Source organism: Gobio gobio (genome assembly GCF_949357685.1).
Source record: "Gobio gobio genome assembly, chromosome: 17".
Taxonomy (NCBI): Eukaryota; Metazoa; Chordata; class Actinopteri; order Cypriniformes; family Gobionidae; genus Gobio; species Gobio gobio.
The window spans coordinates 11,668,413-11,688,317 of NC_137110.1; the positions used below are offsets into that span (position 1 = coordinate 11,668,413).

Consider the following 19,905-nt stretch of genomic DNA (forward strand, 5'->3'; position numbering starts at 1 on the left):
TTGTGGATGTAACTACGTATTGTGGTACTTGACAAAGGTTTGCCAAAGTAGTCCTGAGCCCATGTGGTGATATCGCTTATAGATGAATGAAGATTCTTGATGCAGTGCCACCTGAGGGATCGGAGATCACGGTTGTTCAGCTTAGGCTTGCGCCCTTGTCCTTTACGCTCTGAAATTCCTCCAGATTCCTTAAATCTTTTAATTATGTTATGCACTTTTGAATGTGAATATCCAAATCTCTTCCTATCTTTCTTTGAGGAACATTGTTTTTAAACATTTCAATAATTTTCTCAGGTATTTGTTGGCGATCCTCTGCCCATCTTTGCTCCTAAAGGATTAGACCTTTCTTGGATGCTGCTTTTGTACCAAATCATAATTACAATCGCCTGTTGACATCACCTGTTTCAAATCACATCATTATTTAACCATTTTACCTCATTACTAGCCCTAAATTGCTCCTGTCCCAACTTTTTTTTAAATGTGTTGCAGGTGACAGGAAAGGATGCATATTTACAAATGACATGAAGTTGACCAGACAAAACATGAAATATTTTGTGTTCATATTGTCTGCAATGAAATACAAGTCAAAGTAAATTTAGAAATCACTTCTCACTTTTCACCATACTCACCATCACCATCACCATACTGTCCCAACTTTTTCTGATTTGGGGTTGCAAATTACTGATCTGCCCACATTGTCACTGTATGATAATTGAAATGAGCTAGATGACATCAACGTTTTCTCCGGAGCGGCTGTACGGCCGAATAAATTCTGTTGCATTATTCTCCTGTTTAACACCGTGATGCTGCTTTGAAACAATCTGCATTGTAAAAAGCGTTATATAAATAAAGTTGACTAGACTTGATTAAGGCCTACTCCTGGCTTAATTTAAACCCTGTCTGGAAAAATCGCCCCATTTTTACACAGAATGAATGGTATTGAAAGTTTTTTGGTGCTAAGAGTTCTGTTATACACAACAAAGAAACAAAAAAACAAAATCTGTCACTGAGTAGTTGGTGGCAGAAACAGTTTAATATAAAGAGAAGACGAGAGCTGGGGTGGAGCTGAACTCCCTCCTCAGCTCCTGGTTTTGGTCTCACAGGAGTCAGTGTTTCCTGCCAGGTGGAGGCAGCTGTGTTAGAGGGTAAATCAGGTAGACAAGAGAGAGAGAAAAAGGGGGGAGCTGTTCAGTCGTCATGTCGCTGGAATCCAACTGATCCCAATAGAGCCAGAACTTGACTTCTGCCAGCTCCAGCTTAAAGTGTGTGTGTGTATATGGACATGCTAGCATGCACACGAGGGGCTCTATCAGGGGCAGCACTGCAGCCAAGGAGGGGGATCACTTTCAGCTGCTACTAAAGTGCTGACTTGCCCTTTTCTCTCTCTCTGTCTCTCTCTCTCTCGCTGCCCTGCCTTCGACTCCTTCCTCCCTGGTGCAGTATCAAGTCAGTTTAGGGCATCAATCAAGCTCTGTAACTTTGCTCTTCCCATGCGGTAACTTTTCTATGCTTCAAAAGCCTCGTCTCCGACTCTGATTTAAAAATAATTGCGGCGAACATGCTTTTGTTTCTTAAAGCTCTCCGTGGAGCAGAGGCATCCATCATTCCCTGCTGGAGCCCTGCGTTTAAACTTGTTTTTTGGGGGAGAATTTGCCTGAGATTGACTTTGACTGTACTTCCCTGATATAACTTGATAAACAACACTGAATTTTTCTCTTTCTCTCTCTTTACTTCCAGCAATAACTTTCACAGAAGAGGAAAACGAGCAGATGAGGAAATTCACGAACCGTTCGTACTTGCTGGATAAGAAAGCGCGCTTCCACGTCTGGCTGGGTTTGGTGGACATCATTCTCGCGTATGTCTATGATGTGCGCACTACGGAGGGAGAGCACAATGTAAGTGCACGCTTGAATGCCACAGATGACTCTCTCGGCTAGTAAGTGGGTTTGGCGTGCGGGTCCTGGCATTTTCGCGTGCACCAAAGCTCCAGGAAGTTGATACATTCCTATAATGTTTTCCAGATAGTCCCAAGGAGGCCACTGCACATGGTAGTAATTTTGAAAAATCAGTATGAAAAATATAAAAATGATGGTTATGTTTTAAAACACGGCTCCTGAAGCTGAAGTAATAGAATGTTGCAAGGGCTTCGGTTTTGAAGAGGTCTTCTGGATTGACTCCAAAGCTTTCAACATATGTTAAATGTACAGTAGAGATCTGGGCTTTGATTCAATCATAATAGCTAGAGAACATATCAAACCTTCTTAAAACATTCTCATGTCTAAAGTGATAAATTTAATGTTGGAGCTTTGTCTGGGTGGTTAGCGCTTGTGCTCATTGAACCATGGTGCTCATGTGAGTGACGGGTGTTTGAATCCAGCAACATTTCCCCTCTTTTCCTTAATAATTTCTGTTCTTTCATCCCCGTTGATTGAAATAAAAGTGACAAAAAAGGGATGCACAATATCAAGATTCTGGCCGATATCAATTAGCCACTAATTATAGTCATTTTATATCTGATAACCAGTAAATGGCTGAAATATGATATTATTTTGTATACATTGCAGTTGCAAGTCTTTTATGCTCACTGCATCAAAAATACAGTAATATTGTGAAATGGTATTATTTTCTTAAAATAATCAGTATTATAGCATGTACTGAATAGCATGATTTATACAATTTTAAACTTTAATATTGGTTAAGTGCGAGTCATAGTTAAGGGATGGTCACACTGCACTTTTCCTTCCATTGACTTCCATTCATAGGCATGCGAATGCAGGAGACAAGAAAATGCAAGCTCATGTGAATTTCGCTGCTTTCCAAAGTTCAAGTTTGGTGAACTCTGCCCTGCAAATTCATACCACATGAAGACGTGTGACTAATATAAGTTCTGAGTGACCTCTTAGCTGAATTAAAAGAGTGCAAACTTTAAATCTGCAGCATTGCAATAAAGTAGAGTATATTACATTTTACATTTTTCATAGGCCTATATTATATGTTGATTTATGTTGTTTTTTTTTAAGAGCGTGGCATCATACTATGACTGCTGCTGTGTTCACAGAAAATCTTGAAATATTACTAAGTCTAATGTGACCGCAGCTTTATGCTAACATTTGACCAGCTTTATATAGTCTGCCTTGTACACTCACCTAAAGGATTATTGGGAACACCATACTAATACTGTGTTTGACCCCCTTTTCGCCTTCAGAACTGCCTTAATTCTACGTGGCATTGATTCAACAAGGTGCTGAAAGCATTCTTTAGAAATGTTGGCCCATATTGATAGGATTGCATCTTGCAGTTGATGGAGATTTGTGGGATGCACATCCAGGGCACGAAGCTCCCGTTCCACCACATCCCAAAGATGCTCTATTGGGTTGAGATCTGGTGACTGTGGGGGCCATTTTAGTACAGTGAACTCAGTCATGTTCAAGAAACCAATTTGAAATGATTCGAGCTTTGTGACATGGTGCATTATCCGGCTGGAAGTACGAGTGGTTATTTCAGTCAAAGTTGCTCTTCTATCAGCTTGAATCAGTCGGCCCATTCTCCTCTGACCTCTAGCATCAACAAGGCATTTTCGCCCACAGGACTGCCGCATACTGGATGTTTTTCCCTTTTCACACCATTCTTTGTAAACCCTAGAAATGGTTGTGCGTGAAAATCCCAGTAACTGAGCAGATTGTGAAATACTCAGACCGGCCCGTCTGGCACCACAACCATGCTCAAAATTGCTTAAATCACCTTTCTTTCCCATTCTGACATTCAGTTTGGAGTTCAGGAGATTGTCTTGACCAGGACCACACCCCTAAATGCATTGAAGCAACTGCCATGTGATTGGTTGGTTAGATAATTGCATTAATGAGAAATTGAACAGGTGTTCCTAATAATCCTTTAGGTGAGTGTATACTGTCTGACATCAGTATGGTTCAGTTTTGTATAGTGTGAATGATCGTTGATGACAATATTGACCGATGCTGTTGGGATTTGCAGGTAGAGTCAGCCTGGACCATCAGGAAGCTCAGCGGTACTCTCAGCTGGCTGGAGGTATGTCATACATTTAGCAGCATAACAAAACACAAACAAACAAATGAATGAGCGAGTGACTGTTAACAAGATTTTAACTTGCAGAGTTCACATACACTGACCAGGCATAACATTATGACCTAAATATATTCCTAATATTGTGTTGGTCCCCCTTTTTCTGCCAAAACAGCGCTGACCCCTCAAGGTGTTCTTTGGTATCTGGCACCAAGATGTTAGCAGCAGATCCTTTAAGTCCTGTAAGATGCGAGGTGGTGCCTCCATGGATCAGACTTGTTTGTTCAGCACATCCCACAGATGCTTGATTGGATTGAGATCTGAGGAATGTGGAGGTCAAGTCAAACTCGTTGTACTTCTCAAACCGTTTTGCTTTGTGGCAGGGCGCATTATCCTACTGAAAGAGGCCACAGCCCCCAGGGAATACCGTTTCCATGAAAGGGTGTACATGGTCCGCAACGATGCTAGATGGTACCTGTCAAAGTAACGTCCACATGGTTGGCAGGACCCAAGGTTTCCCAGCAGAACATTGCCCAAAGCATCACACTGCCTCCGCTGGCTTGCCTTCTTCCCATGGTGCATCCTGGTGTCATGTGTTCCCCAGGTAAGTGACGTACATGCTCCCGGCCATCCACGTGATTTAAAAGAAAATGTGATTCATCAGACCAGGCCACCTTCTTCCATTGCTCCATGGTACAGTTCTGATGCTCATGTGCCCACTGTTGGCGCTTTCGATGGTGGACAGGGTTCAACATGGGGGCACCCTGACTGGTCTTTGGCTATGCAGCCCCATACGCAACAAACTGCGATGCACTGTGTATTCTGACACCTTTATATCAGAATCAGCATTAACTTTTTGAGCAATTTGAGCTACAGTAGCTCGTCTGTTTGATCGGACCACACGGGACAACATTCGCTCCCCACATGCATCAATGAGCCTTGGCCGTCCATGACCCTGTCGCCACTGTTCCTTCCTTGGACCACTTTTGATAGATACTGACCACTGTAGACTGGGACTGTTTTGGAGATGCTCTGACACAGTTGTCTGGCCATCACAATTTGGCCCTTTTCAAACTCGCTCAAATCCTTACACTAGCCCAACTCTGATTTCAACTTTGAGGGCAAAATGTTCACTTGCTGCCTAATATATCCCACCCAGTCTAACAGATGCCGTGATGAAGAGATAATCAGTGTTATTCACTTCACCTGTCAGTTGTCATAATGCTATGCCTGATCGATGTATATGAGTCTCTGGTTTTGCTCAAATCTGAGCTTTAGGACTGACTCTCTGCTCTGCCATTCTGCAAGTGATTAAATCAGATCTGTTTGTTCAAACAATGTAGTCAATATCCTGTGTATCTACTTCAGTTGCTATAGTAATGTTGTAAGCATCAGCACAATGCCAAGAGACTTTCTCATACTACAAGGGAGAGTAGCTGTCAGTGTAGAAAGAGTGGTCGGAAAACATGGACATTTTGCCTCTGCTCATGTCTATCAGGGTGAACTCAAGGCGAACAAACATAAGAGACAGATTTTACACATTCATGAAGATACTGCTGACTTGTTCCTTCATTTCACAATTCTCTACACAGTTGTCACAGTTCACTATACAGTAGTTTTGGAAATTTAAATAATGAAGGAGTGGAATAAATTCTCAACAATAGGAGGAAAACCTAAACTTGACTTACAGTTGAAGTACTAAAATTACTAAAAATAAATTCAAAACATCCATTAATACTATAATAGTAAATAAAATATACTATAATAACTCTGGTTTGTTATACAAGGAATGAGAAAGGTAGTGTTTATGGACGCAGATCCAGACAGTATATTGCACACTTTGAATGATGTTACTTGAAAATTGTGCCTGAACAGAAGCTTAAGATAAGGGTATGTAGCATTCTGGGTACATTACATAAGAGATTTGTCTTCCTGTGATGTGCTCTCTCTTTTGAAACCACTGCTGATATTAAAATACATGCAGATTATACCACTGTCCATCTATCTGTAAGCTCAGCATTTTTTAAAGGTATGTTCTTTACACTTGTCCTGCCCAGATGCAACACACTCAAGTTTCCAGCGTCAATTAATTGGTCTAAATGTGTAATGCAACAAAAAACAACCAATCACAAAACATCCAATTTGCATTCTGGGCTATAAGGTACTGCGCAGAATGCAACCATGTTTTAAAGTTGAATAACAATCTTGTAACAATGTTTTCATTATCGATCATTGGTGTCTCCGACAACAAGTACTCGATTACTCCTGCTTATCCTTGATTTGCATAAACTTGCATGTGTGTCTAGTGAAATGTAGCCTACGGGAATTTACATTTTCATCATCAGCAAAATCTATCCTGTGCCAAAGTGGACACCGAAGCGAGGGACAAATTTAACCTTAAACGGCTTGTGTGTAGTGAGTAGAACTCCAAGCTTTGTGTGCGTGTGTGTGTACGTGTATCCTGACTCCTGGGGCGGCAGCAGTCCCTAATCCCCCACATTTCCACAGTGAGTGTGACAATGAGGACGAGTAACCCGACACCTCTCCCAGCTCAGCGCACTGAGAGCCAGCACTCCGCTGCAATACTGATAATGGAAGGGTGGTAATGACATCCTCCAACTGCCTGCTCTCACACACACACACACAAAACAACACACACCCTCTCCCCCTCATTTCCTCTTTCACTGTTTCCTTTTTAGTGCTTGCAAGGCAGCTCTACATTAATATTCCTCAAATATTCATGTTAGGGTTTTGTCCTAAACATCTGACCTCTGAATTAAATAGTGTTCATTTCGTTGCCGAATAAATTGAAAAATAAAATAAAAATTTCGTCGTCAAAATTTTTTTCACTGACGAAAACAAGATGATAACTAAATAAAAAACAGTTTTGAATGACAAAAACGATGATGATAAATCTATTGACAGTTTCGTCAATGGATAAAAAACGAGATGAAAATGTTAGGGAGGGACGATTTTGGGAAGATATCCATTCAGAGCTGATGTCCTGCGTGGTGGATGTGCACATTTTATTTGTAACATGCTGATCCACCCAGCGGGGACGTAAGTTGGTATACACTTGCTGCATGTCTCATAATACGTTAAAAAATGTAAATGTGTGGGAGAAAGAGAAAAGCAGACAATCAGAAAGCCGCCTCTTTTCCATGTTTTCCACTTTTCCCTTCCCGCACTTGAACGGACAAAAACACACAAAATGTCAGTTTCGGTGACTATTCACGTAAACCCAGTCGGTCATGCCTTAAGTGAACATAAACGGTTTGGAGAATATCAGATGTGTATCAGCGTATTGGATCTGTGCATTCAGCCTTAAAGGGACAGCAGTCTAATAAACCTGCTGTCGTCATTAATGTTAATCAAACAAAAGGAAAAAGAGAAATATCTCTCGATGTTCTTGACTGAATAAGTTTAATAGCTTTAATAATGATTAATCTATATTTAATTTATACAAAATAAATATGTCTGCTTGAAAGAATGAATAATGTTGTAAGTTGTTATAAAGAATTTATATATCATTAATTGAGAAGACCATTTATGGTAATAATAATTTATAGCGCTTTTTTGGGTACACAAAGCGCTCTACGTGGTATGTGTCCACCAATGGTATGTGTCACAGCAGTTAAATCTGTGTCTGTATTGTATGTTCAAACATTAATATCATTCATATGTTTAATAGACGTTTTTCTCCATGAGTATATACTGTGAATGGCAATTTTGCTTAATTGATGCATTCAAATGGAACTAAACCCATTACCCATCTACTAAAACTAGACTAATTGAGATGACTAAAACAAAATCAAAATTTGCTGTTAAAATAATTAAACTTCTGCAATTTATTCCTTAACGGCTTCAAGTACAGACTTTGAAACTTTGATTTGTAGATGATTTCATCCTTGTGTGCTATGTATGTTTTGTTCTATTTAAGTAGTCTATATGACCTATACAAGCCTTTTGAAATCATATGAAAGGTTTGAACAGACCATTCTGTCCATGTTATTCACTGAACAATCTTGACATAGTTCTCTTTGAGAGTTCATGAAAAGTAGCCAATTTTGAGTCTTTTCTTTTCAATGAATTGGTTGATTTGGTCCACAAAACCAGGCTGAATTATTTGTTCACAAGCTGGATTAACTGGCTCTTTGGTTCTTGTCACTAGTTTCATTTTGGTCAGTGTAATAAAGATGATGGCAATTTTTATGTAACTAAATATTTGTAAAATGTGTAATTTTTTTTTTAGCCTGCTAGCATTTATTATAATTTTTTGTGAATTGTTTCACAAAATAAGGCTAATTGATTCATTCGGTTCTCTTGTATGAAATGGGATGAGTAAATGATGACAGAACATCATTCTAATATTTGCAAATGAACAAAATAACAAATTGCGATTGTCTCCTTTCTCGCAGTTATTTGCATACCGACTTGTGATTGGTCTTTTCGTTCTTGCATCTATTTAACCATATAAAGCAACCTACTGCTGCAAAGACACCGTTGCATTATGTGACGATTCGTATGCGCAGCCAATCGAACTCAACACACTGCCTCTGAGGCATTTCATCTACACAGAACAATGACCTGAAACCGAAGCGTCCTAAAACTATTCTTCAGCTATCTTGCAAGCACTGGTATTTCCTTCAGGAAATGCTAATGTAGTTTCTCAACACCCTATCATTGTCTCCTACTCTCTTTCTCTCTCAATCTCCTTCATTTCTCTTCCTCTCCACCCTGTGTTTTGCCTAACCACTGTGAACCCCCGGCCGGCAGCGCTCCTTGAGCCGCCCCCCCTCAGCAGGCTTATTTACACCAGTGTTTAATAGCCTGGGGGAGTGCATGAGCTATGATGACATGCTAGAATGACTCCGGGTGCATTCTTAACAAGCTGCTGAGAGAATAGCGGAGGGGAGGGAGAGTGGGAGGCTGGAAAACGCAAAGAGAAAAGGGAGAGAGAGAGAAAAAAGACATGTGTTTTCCCCCCCAAAGCACTTGTCTGTTGATGCTTAGACTATGAAGAACTCTGAGGCAAGCGATTAAACACTGTCTACAATTAAGCACGCCGCTTGGCAAGGTGTTTAAAAGTTGACCTACTATTTACCCTGCTAATAAAACGAGAAGTCGTTGGGAATAATTAGAGCAATTTGCTGTAATTACCAGCGGAGTTAAAAAAAAAAAAAAAGATTGATGTAATATGCCTAGACAGATCTGGAGCAATTTACAGAGCACGCTTGTGTGTGTGTGTGTGTGTGTGTGTGTATTACAGACGTATCACTCGGTACAAGACGTGCTGGTGTCTTTCGGCAGGAGGACTTTGTGCTACCCGCTCTTTCGGCATTTCTCCCTGATCACAAGAGCTGTGAAAGACGTTGCTTGCATTTTTCAGTCTGGTGAGTTCTGTCCCTCTTTCTTTATTTCCCAGTTAAATCACAGACCTCTTAGCCATTTCCAAGCCACCAAAGGACAGGGTTGAGGGTCAAGACTAAACGCATGACCTGTTCCTCACCCTAAAAACCCTGCAGAGCTTCCACCTCATTACAAGAATCCCTGCTGCCACCACAATGAAACCAAGCATATCTCTTTCAACTTCACATCTCCATGAAGGCAGATTTCTTCAAATTATTCGATGAATGTTTCATTTGTTTCACGTTTATTTAGCAGTCATATGACTTGGTCAAACAAACTTAAAGCCAACATGAAATCACTTGAACATGGACCTATTTACTTTCGTGATATATATTTCTGATCTTTACATTTCTGCTATCTTTACATTTTAGAAAACCAATAGCTTAAAAAACTTTAATTATTTTCTGTTGGAGAGAATTAATTTAATCTCCGTTTTTTTATTTGTTCTTTCGCTTGTCTTTTTTCCCTTGAAAACATTTTAACATTGACATATGAAATATTCTTAAGGATGAAGAAAAAAAAATTTGTAAAATAATTATAGTCTAAAATCTTTTCTTCTGATTTTAAGAATGTTTAGATATTTTTACTGTAAAACAATTTGTTCTTAAGGTCCCATCCTACATGTTTTGTTCTTAGCAAATCTCGGAAATACGTCACAGTACAGAAGTGTGAGTTGTGAATGCGATTTCATGTTGACTTTAAGAGACTAATGACAACAAGAGCTTGACAGGCAACCTACATTCACCCACAGCAGACAGTGCTGCTCAATCTGGACCAAATTTAACGCTCCCAGAACAGCAGGGTGCTTCGGTAAAAGACATGTTCCATGACAAGAAAGTCAACAGATTGGTCATGTCTTGGTGTGCTTAGTCTTGCTGTTCTGTCAGAGTAAGTGGGAGGGAGGTTAAGAATGAGGGAATCCGAGAGGGATGTCTCCTCACTTCTGAAGAAATCAGCGATTCTGCAGAGTAGACACTGTTGCCTTTGATATCTCTGCGAGAGGAGCAACCTTTAAATCAAAGAAGCCATCTGTGGGAGAGACAGAATTGCTGTGTAAACACGATGTTAGCGTTCATAAATAACTGCAATTAAAGGGCTTGTAAGATTTCGGATTAGCCGTGTATGGTTGATTTGAGAAGTCAGAGCAGAGACTACATGACAGAACAAGATTAGATAAGCAAAATCACACTTCACTGATCGCAGGTTCATGTCAGGTACTGGCAGCTTCCTGTACAGACGGAGAATGACACGTACTCATGGAAGTTTCCTAAAGAAATGTTATTTGCAACCCATTTTAGGCCCAAAAATGTTTATTCATTGTGATGGGGGGGAAAGGTAGCATGTTCCTCCAAAAGGAACTGTTGTCTATTTATGACAAGTGGTTAAAAAAGGAAGGCACTTGTAGACATCAACTGGGAAGTATTTTTAGATGAAGGCAAAAAAAAGTTTTTTGATGGAAAAATGTGTATTAAGAAAGTAAGTAAGGTTGGTTTAACTTTCAGGTTGATTCTAAAGACCAGACAAAAACAACACTACTTACTTTCATAATAAATGTTGGTCTTATTGTGCACATTATTCTAAAGAAAGGTTTTATAATCTCTGAAACAACTAACCAAAGCTTTAGACACAACAATCAATGCTATCCTCAAACTCTGAGATTAAGATTCTGACTGAAATTTTAATTTTAAATTTCTATATAGAGCAGGTTGGTTTGGCTACGTATATACATTTCCTAAATCACATTTCAGATTAGTTGTCATACATAAGTTGGACAGAGTGCAACAATACTCTCTAATTGGCCTTAGTACTAACCATGATGATCCAGTCAAATCAAGATGGATAAACTCAAGTCCCACCCTGCATTATTTCATACTTTATTGCTTGCGAATGCCATTTCATGCTGTATTTTAAAGACTAAATGAGTCAGACATTTAAAAGTTGGACCTTGATGTACATACATTTAGATATACAGTTAATTGATCCCTGAGGATTATAACTTAACAGACAATATTCACAATGAACATGTCTCATTTTCAATGAGATTTGATGAATTGGTTCGACAATATACACGGCAACTATTAAAGGTAGGGTAGGCAATTTCGGAAAGTCTAGCAATAGCAAGCTAGCTTTGAAAGCATAAGATCCCACCCTCCCTTCAGAGTAGAGGTCTGCACGGGACTGTTTTTTAAGTCCTGCTCCCGCTGGGGTTATATTCCGCACCCACCCGTTCCCGATATATATATATACACTCTTTGTTCACCCGCTGTCCGCTTAGAATGATTTTCTTCCCTACCGACCATCCCGCTAAATTTAGATTTCGTTTCCAGAATTTCACATGTAAATTTCCACGGAGAAAATAAAAATGTAGTCTGCACAAAAAAATTGTATTTATTATTTTATGCGCATTGTCAAGATACAAAATGTAACATTTTGCTGCCAACACAGTAGGGGAAAAAATGTTGCAGAGAAAGTTTTTAAAAAAATTGAAGCCTATTTGTTATTTCTATTCGTATTGTCAAAATACAAAATTCATGACATTTTGCTGTCAACACAGGAAAAGTGTCAAGAGAAAGAAAAATAATACATATCATTCATTACAAGCAAAATATGTACAATTTAACATCCCTGAGAATTTCAACGTCTCTCCTTCAAAAGAAAATATATATAAATTCAACAATAACTAATAATAAATTAACATCTCAAAATTGTAGGCAATATATGAAATGAGCGAAAACCGCCTAGTTGGCAAAATCAGCTTTGTCCAAACTATTTTAAATATCCATGCAAGAAAAGAATGTCACTGACTGATGACAGTTTCAATACCGAACGTCTTTTATCCAAAATCCGACAGCAAAGGCTGAATGCTCTCTCGGAAGGTGCACTCATGGCCGGGATGCAGAGGACATATCTTGCAAGGTTGCTCAGAGCAGGAAACTGGGACTGATCCTTATTCTGTCATCGATAACCTGCCTGTTCTTTCTGAGGGCCGTATATTTACCACTGGTACAGTCTGCCCTGAGGACCGTTATGCACATGCTGCGCGCACAGACCCCGCAAATACAATATGCAGATAGAACTGGTCCATGCGTGCAGCGCGTGCATAGCGGTCCTGAGTGTTCTGAAAGGACGTCGGGAACGTGATATTGAATGACCGACCGCTCCCGTTCAAATCACACCAGAGTTACCGACCGCTACCGTGTTTTAGTCGGAAATGTAATCCCGCGGCGCAAAATATCTGGTCGGGTCTCAGAGCTTCTCTAAAGCCAGCAGAGTCTGCAAAACATTGCGAGAGACTTTTATATTACCTTATGTCTCAAAGCATATAACATTACAATAATACAACAAGCACTGACTTGTGCCACCTGACTGCTGCAGATTCATTTTGGTATTGATAGTGTTGCTATAGAAAAGCATATTTCCGAGTTTCAGATCCGTGAACAGCTCCGTGTAGAGCGTCACGGGTTGCCATCTCTTAATCACGGTAGTTATGGTGGGAACGCAGTAAAAGGCGGCTGCTGTTTGCTTGCGGCGCTCAGTGCCTGTCTGTCTACAATCCTGCATAGCCTCATGAAACGCGCTGTTGATGTGTGATGTCTGCGTGAGCAGGGTGTGTGGAGGTATGCAAATACATATGTTCACAGGCAGGTAGGACAGCCTATAATTCGGGCCGAATGCAATGATTGGACGAACAATTTTTAGTCCTGAGACTTCCACAGAAGATAAATGTAAAAAAACAAAATTGTATTTAGACCACTTCTTCTATCCGCTTGTTAAGTCGTGACATAAGGAACGCCGTTTCTGGGTCCAAGACTCAACTCGTTTCACTTGAGAATGCCATCGACGGCCGTTTATGAGTGCTATTTATTCATATTAAACATCAAAAATTTAAAAAAGTTAAATATTTTAAATACTTACAGTCTACACAACAGTCTCTGTTCTCACAGCATCACAGACATTAATATTTTAACGATTTATAAAAGATAAATCACTGTCTGGCCACCTGGAATTTTGGTATGGAGATAAAGGTTATGATTATAATTTTTTTGTAGTATTACACCGCAATGTGTGTGTATATTAGCACCGTTTGTTGTTTTTCTTATGGTATGAGAGAGAGCGTTTGGACCCGGAAGCGTTGCCGCGTGACGTCAGACTTAACAACCGAATAGATTGCTATCAGGATGTGAAGAGACTTTCAACCAGCAACAAAAAGTGTTTATGAAACATGAAACTACCCTACCTTGTTAAGCTGAGTTCAACTGTATTGCAAATGAGCAGCAGTAACCAATGGGAGAGCTTCACTGTGATCTGCCATATCAAGTATGTAGGAACACCTGCTAGTACCAACAGTACAGTGACTGATTTATCGCAGAACATCAGCAAATGAGTTTTGAACGTTTCCTAATTGGGTTGAAATTGTATTTCAGTTTAGTTGTCTGCCCTTAGAGGTTTTTAAATATTACTTGATAGCATCATATCCATCTGTTCTCTGAAGTTTACACTGGTCCTCTTACTCTTTTCCTCAAGGTACAGATTTCTAAACACACCTCTGAGTTATAATCCACTCGCTGGCATATATATTCACGCAGAGTCTGTGACATTTCCCTCCAGTTTAAAATTTGTAGATTTACAACCATCAAAGCCCCACAAGCAATAAGGCTCCCCTTTAATGAATGGTAACAGCGGTATGACTCCCCTCGGAAAGCAGGCTGCCCTGTCACACCGTGACTCCTGGGTAATTAATTTGTCGGCGGAACATGAATGGAGGTGTGTATCTGATGTGTGTGTACTCTAATTTGAGGCACTTCGTTTAACCAGTAGTGAAAGCAAACAGTTGTAGGTAGTAGGAAAACAAACCCATTAATGATCCTGCACGAGGAAAGCCGTGATGGAAATGCTATCCAGGGGTAAATATTTGAACAGCCCTCTGGCAGCTTGTCTGGTTGTTCTCCGAGAGATCCTGCTAAAGTCAGCGGCCCTCAAGGAGATTGAGGAGGGAGACTATAGATAACAACCTAAAAGATGCACTGTGGGCAAATATAAACGCTCATATATAATCGGAATGTTCAGGGCCATGCCTGTATTTCATTTAACTGCATAGCTTGGATTCAGTTTCCACTCGTTTTGCTCTGCACTGGTATCGGCTTGTCAGTTAGCACAGTGTTTTCCAACTTTTTACCATGGTTACCTCCGTAGCGCCATGTTAAGTACCCCTTATATATACTAGGATTAATTCCAGGCTTAATTGTTTTCTATTTTTATATATGTTAAAATGTTATTTATATCTGTGATGGCAAGGCTAGATTTTCAGCAGCCATTACTCCAGTCTATCATTCTATGTTTGTGCTTTATTTTTTGGGATATTGTTTTATCTTTTGATTTAGATGCAGGTTCATTTTCATGGCATTTAAAAAGCCCTTTTACATGATTCAGAGCGTGACTTTTTTTTTGCTAAGTTCCGTCTTAGCTTATTGAGATTCATTGTTTTCCTCGGCAGGAATTGTCATCTTTAAGCCAACGTGATCAATCTTGAAAAGTACATTGCCGGATTCACGATGATAGATGTAGGCCATTTGATGCTGCATAATTTGGTGTCAATGTTCTTTAACATGATTTTTGCAGCTGTTTGTCGAGGAGAGCTGCTTTGTTCACTCGTGTAAGGTTTTTCCACACAGACAAGCGTCGTTGTCACCCTTTTGTATGATTAATAAATTGGTGGTTTAAGGCTGAATCTCACCAAGCTTGTCAACAACATATCCAGGTCATTTTTCACGCCAAAATCGAAGAACAAGTATGAATGGACCTTTTATTTTTCATAATTCTTCACACTATTCACAATTAGTAAAATCTTTCTCCACTCAAAATTTGCTTTGTATACTGATGACATGTTTTGCAAGCAACATAAAAATCCCAAATATGTCAGTAGAACTTTGGCGTCACAGTTTAGGATAGTAGCTAGTGAAATGCTGATAATGGGTTTCGTTTTCTTAATGCTAATTTTATTATTTACTTTCTTTTGAATTTTTGGATGAAATATAATCCAGGCATGTTTTTGACAGGCTTCGTGAGATTGTCCTTTTAAATGTTGGCACCCTGTGGACCTTTACCATCTGTACTTCCAGGACCCGAATCTCACCTTGTCACCCCATTCCTCTTCTTCCTCTTTTTTTCTTCTTCTCTCTTCTACTTCTTCCCCTGAGACGCCTGATTGCAGCACATGATTAACTGGCTCAACATGCAATCTAAACCCAGCACACACTGCACCGCACAGTCCCACAGCTGGTCTTCGGAAGAATCCAAAGCTTTCTTTTCCTCCACTCTCCCAGGGAGCAGTGAAGAAAAGTAGAAAACCCTTCAATTATAGATGGATGAAAGTCAGAGAAAGAGAGAGAGGGGGGAAGAATGGAGAAAGACAGAGTAGGGTTCAAGTTCCTGGAGTTTTTCTCGCATGTCCTGAAGCTGGAAGCCATGGCGGCTTCTCTGGGTATGAGCTCCGGCTTAAATGGGAACCAAATGTTTGTGTAAGGCTTTCCTCGGTGCGAGTGCACTGTTTGTTTTTTGAGGCGGCTGGAATGTCTCCACCGGCTGCCAGGCTATTCTGTGGGCAGCTCGAGAATCCTCGGGGTCCTGCTTTTCCTTCACAGCTGAGCCCGTTGCATTGCGCTGAGGGGGTATTATTTCACCTTATTTGGGAGAGACGGGTGTTATGACAACAAATATCATCGCTGTGGCACAGTGCCCTTAAGGTGTTTGTGTGTTTGTGGGTGTTTGTGTATTGTGGAAGCATCTGCCCGAATGGAAAATACAATCATCTCAAAAAGCATCTGCTCAGCACAGATTTCCCCTTTTGCTCCATCAAAACTTGCACAGTTAATCACTAACTCACTTCACTGCTAAAAAAACAACAACAACAACAAAAAAATCGATTTCTGGTAAAAAAATAAATAAATAAAAAAAAAACAATTAAAATAAGATCAATTTACTGTTATAAAAAATAATAGCAAACTATTTTCAGCGAATATAGATTCAGTTTTTGTTACCCTACTGATTTAAGCATAAACCTCACCAAATAACACACCCTTCTGTGTTTAAACTGATTCAGTGCATGTTTTCTTTGTCACAGGGAAGGCATGCATCCTGAAATGTCTGCTAGCCATCCACAAGATCTTCAGGGAGAACGATCCGGCCTACATCCTCAATGACCTCTACATCACAGACTACTGCATCTGGATCCAGAGGGTCAAGTATGTTCAGTCTAGCACAATTCCATCCAGAATCAGCCAACCTGAAATTAACTAGGTCCAAAATCTGATTGTCTGAATCCCTGCTGAGAGCTAAACAGCAGGTTTATTAAAGCAGTAAGCCACAAGACATGACGTTATTGTGATTTTACCAGGGGTCTTGTTGGGTGAATCCCACAAAATCACGTCCAGGTCACATTTCATGACAAAATCAAATGATGAAAATAAGAAATTATGTTTTGTTTAAAGAGAGATTCCTGCATTTTGACATTTCCATGATGGTTAAGCACATTTTCACCTGGTTTTTTTTAATAATCTATTAAAATGCTAATACTACCACGAAAACATTTAACTATAAATGTTGTATATAATCAATATGTAATATATTTTAATAACTTTTTAATAAATAATACCCCATCCATCCATCCATCCATCCATCCATCATTCTTTCGATCTCAAATTCTGAATTTTCATCAATCTGAATGTCTGTGGATGAATTATTGTATTCTATTTTCTTTGCATTAAGACAATGAGAATTTGCTTGGAAATTGTCATGAAAAATAATGTCAAAATGGTCCCAAAAATAGGCTAGATTTTCTTTAAGCAAAATCTTTCTTATTTGTTTCTTTTTTGTGGTGAGATACAGTGCATCCAGAAAGTATTCAGAGTGTTTCACTTTTTCCACATGTGGTTATGCTACAGCCTTGTTCCAAAATGTGTTAAATTCATTATTTAACTCAAATCTACAAACAGTACCCCATAATTACTTATTAGTTTTAAATGAATCTTTGCAAATTTATTAAAAATAAAAAATGAAAAAAAATCACATGTACATAAGTATTCACAGCCTTTGCTCAATACTTTGTTGAAGCACCTTCGGCACCAATTACAGCCTCAAGTCTTCTTGAGTATGATGCTACAAGCTTGGCACGCCTATTTTTGGGCAGTTTCTCCCATTCTTCTTTGCAGGACCTCTCAAACTCTCAATCAGGTTGGACGGGGGGCGTCGGTGCACAGCCATTTTCAGATCTCTCCAGAGATGTTCAATCGAGTTCAAGTCTGGGCTCTGGCTGGGCCACTCAAGGACATTTACAGAGTTGTCCCGTAGCCACTCCTTTGTTATCTTCACTGTGTGTTTAGGGTCGTGGTCCTGTTGGGAGATGAACCTTCGCCCCAGTCTGAGGTCTAGTGCGCTCTGGAGCAGGTTTTCATCAAGGATGTCTCTGTACATTGCTGCATTCATCTTTTTCTCGATCCTGACTAGTCTTTCAGTTTCTGCCGCTGAAAAACATCCCCACAGCATGAGGCTGCCACCACCATGCTTCACTGTAGGGATGGTATTGGCCAGGTGATGAGCGGTGCCTGGTTTCCTCCAGACATGACACTTGCCATTCAGACCGAAGAGTTCAATCTTTGTTTCATCAGACCAGAGAATGTTGTTTCTTCAGTCCTTCAGGTGCCTTTTGGCAAACTCCAGACGGGCTGTCATGTGCCTTTTACTGAGGAGTGGCTTCCGTCTGGATCCATACAGGCCTGATTGGTGGAGTGTGCTGCAGAGATGGTTGTTTTTCTGGAAGGTTCTCCTTTCTCCACAAAGAATTGCTGGAGCTCTGTCAGGGTGACCATCGGGTTCTTGGTCACCTCCCTGACTAAGGCTCTTCTCCCCCGATCGCTCAGTTTGGCGGGGCGGCCAGCTCTAGGAAGAGTCCTGGTGGTTCCAAACTTCTTCCATTTATGGATGATGAAGGCCACTGTGCACATTGGGGCCTTCAATGCTGCAGAATTTTTTCTGTACCCATCTCCAGATCTGTGCCTCGATACAATCCTGTCTCGGTGTTCTACAGGCAATTCCTTGGACTTCATGGCTTGGTTTGTGCTCTGACATGCACTGTTAACTGTGGGACCTTATATAGACAGGTGTGTACCTTTCCAAATCAAGTCCAATCAACTGAATTTACCACAGGTGGACTCATATCAAGTTGTAGAAACATCTCAAGGATGACCAGTGGAAACTTTGCAAAGATTTCAAACAAACTTCTTTCACATTGTCATTATGGGGACTTGTTTATAGAATTTTGAGGAAAATAATGAATTTAATCCATTTTTGGAATAAGGCTGTAACATAACAAAATGTGTATGAAAGTGAAGTGCTGTGAATACTTTCCAGATGCACTGTAAGTGACATAAATGTTTTTGTCAGGTTTGGTGAGATTGACCTTCTTAAGTACAATGCGAAACAGAGTGCCTAAAACCAGTGAGCAATAGTATAACACAAATTATGAAGTTAGAGTCCAAACGATCCATAAAAATTTTTTTGCTCAGTCTCTGCTAGTTAAACAGAACCACAGTGATTGAACTTGATTCATGATGAATGGTATCACAATCATGATTTCTGCTCGCCATTTTTTGTAATCACTTCCATGTTTAAAATGCGAACTATAGCATAATTCAGTAATGAGATATACTCTGCTTCCCGGCTGGTGTTCAGCTAAAGTCATATGCTTGTCTATAAAGAGTCCAGTTGAAAAATGTGCATCTGAAATTGTAGGCCCGGTGCCCAGACGCGATAAACGTCCTGCGGGGATTACACAGAAATTTTTCAGTCCTGTGTTTTGCCAAAGTGTAGATTTTCTGGCAAGAATATGGCCTTGACATCTAATTAATAGTGGATGTGTAAAATGGCAGAGTTTAAATGTGCCTGTTTTCTCAATGAGACAAAGGGAGAAAATGAGGGAAAGAGACGGGGAGAGAGAGAGAAGAGGTGGGTACAGAGACTCTTTGTCCAAGGTCCACAGAGAACTGCACAGTTCTACTGTCAATGTGCTGGAAAACTCGGTCGCTTTTGCTTGGCCTCTGAGTTACGGAGAAGCAAAAGGGCAAATAAGGCAAAGCACTATCATATCTTTATTCCCTCCTCTTATATTTAAAGCAAAATGAACATAAAATATTAAAAAGCAGGGGGAAAAAGTGTCCTTAGGGTGACCGGGCACTGTGTTCTCCATCGATTACTAAATGCATCATCTGAGACATCAGTAGCATTGACCTGCAATTGAGTACTTGTGTTTCTCTCTCCCTGTTTGGTACTTTATTGAACAGAACAGAAGAAAAACAGACCGGAGAGCTGTTGAAAGGCACAACTTGCAGTGACAGCACTCTAGTGCCGCTGATGTGTCTTAGTCATACTTGCCTTGAGGCATTTGACATCTCTCAACATCACACT

The 19,905-nt window shown here is 40.1% G+C and overlaps 1 protein-coding gene across 3 annotated transcripts in view; it reads left to right on the top strand.

The window, feature by feature from the left end:
* The window catches only part of shq1 (SHQ1, H/ACA ribonucleoprotein assembly factor), a 54,539-nt gene that overhangs the window by 18,576 nt on the left and 16,058 nt on the right, over positions 1–19,905 (top strand). For all 3 annotated transcript variants that reach the window (XM_079841227.1, XM_079841228.1, XM_079841226.1), the window contains exons 8-11: positions 1,738–1,895; positions 3,991–4,044; positions 9,308–9,431; positions 16,568–16,688. In XM_079841227.1, coding sequence (XP_079697353.1) covers positions 1,738–1,895; positions 3,991–4,044; positions 9,308–9,431; positions 16,568–16,688 — 457 coding nt within the window. The remainder of the gene's footprint in view (positions 1–1,737; positions 1,896–3,990; positions 4,045–9,307; positions 9,432–16,567; positions 16,689–19,905) is intronic.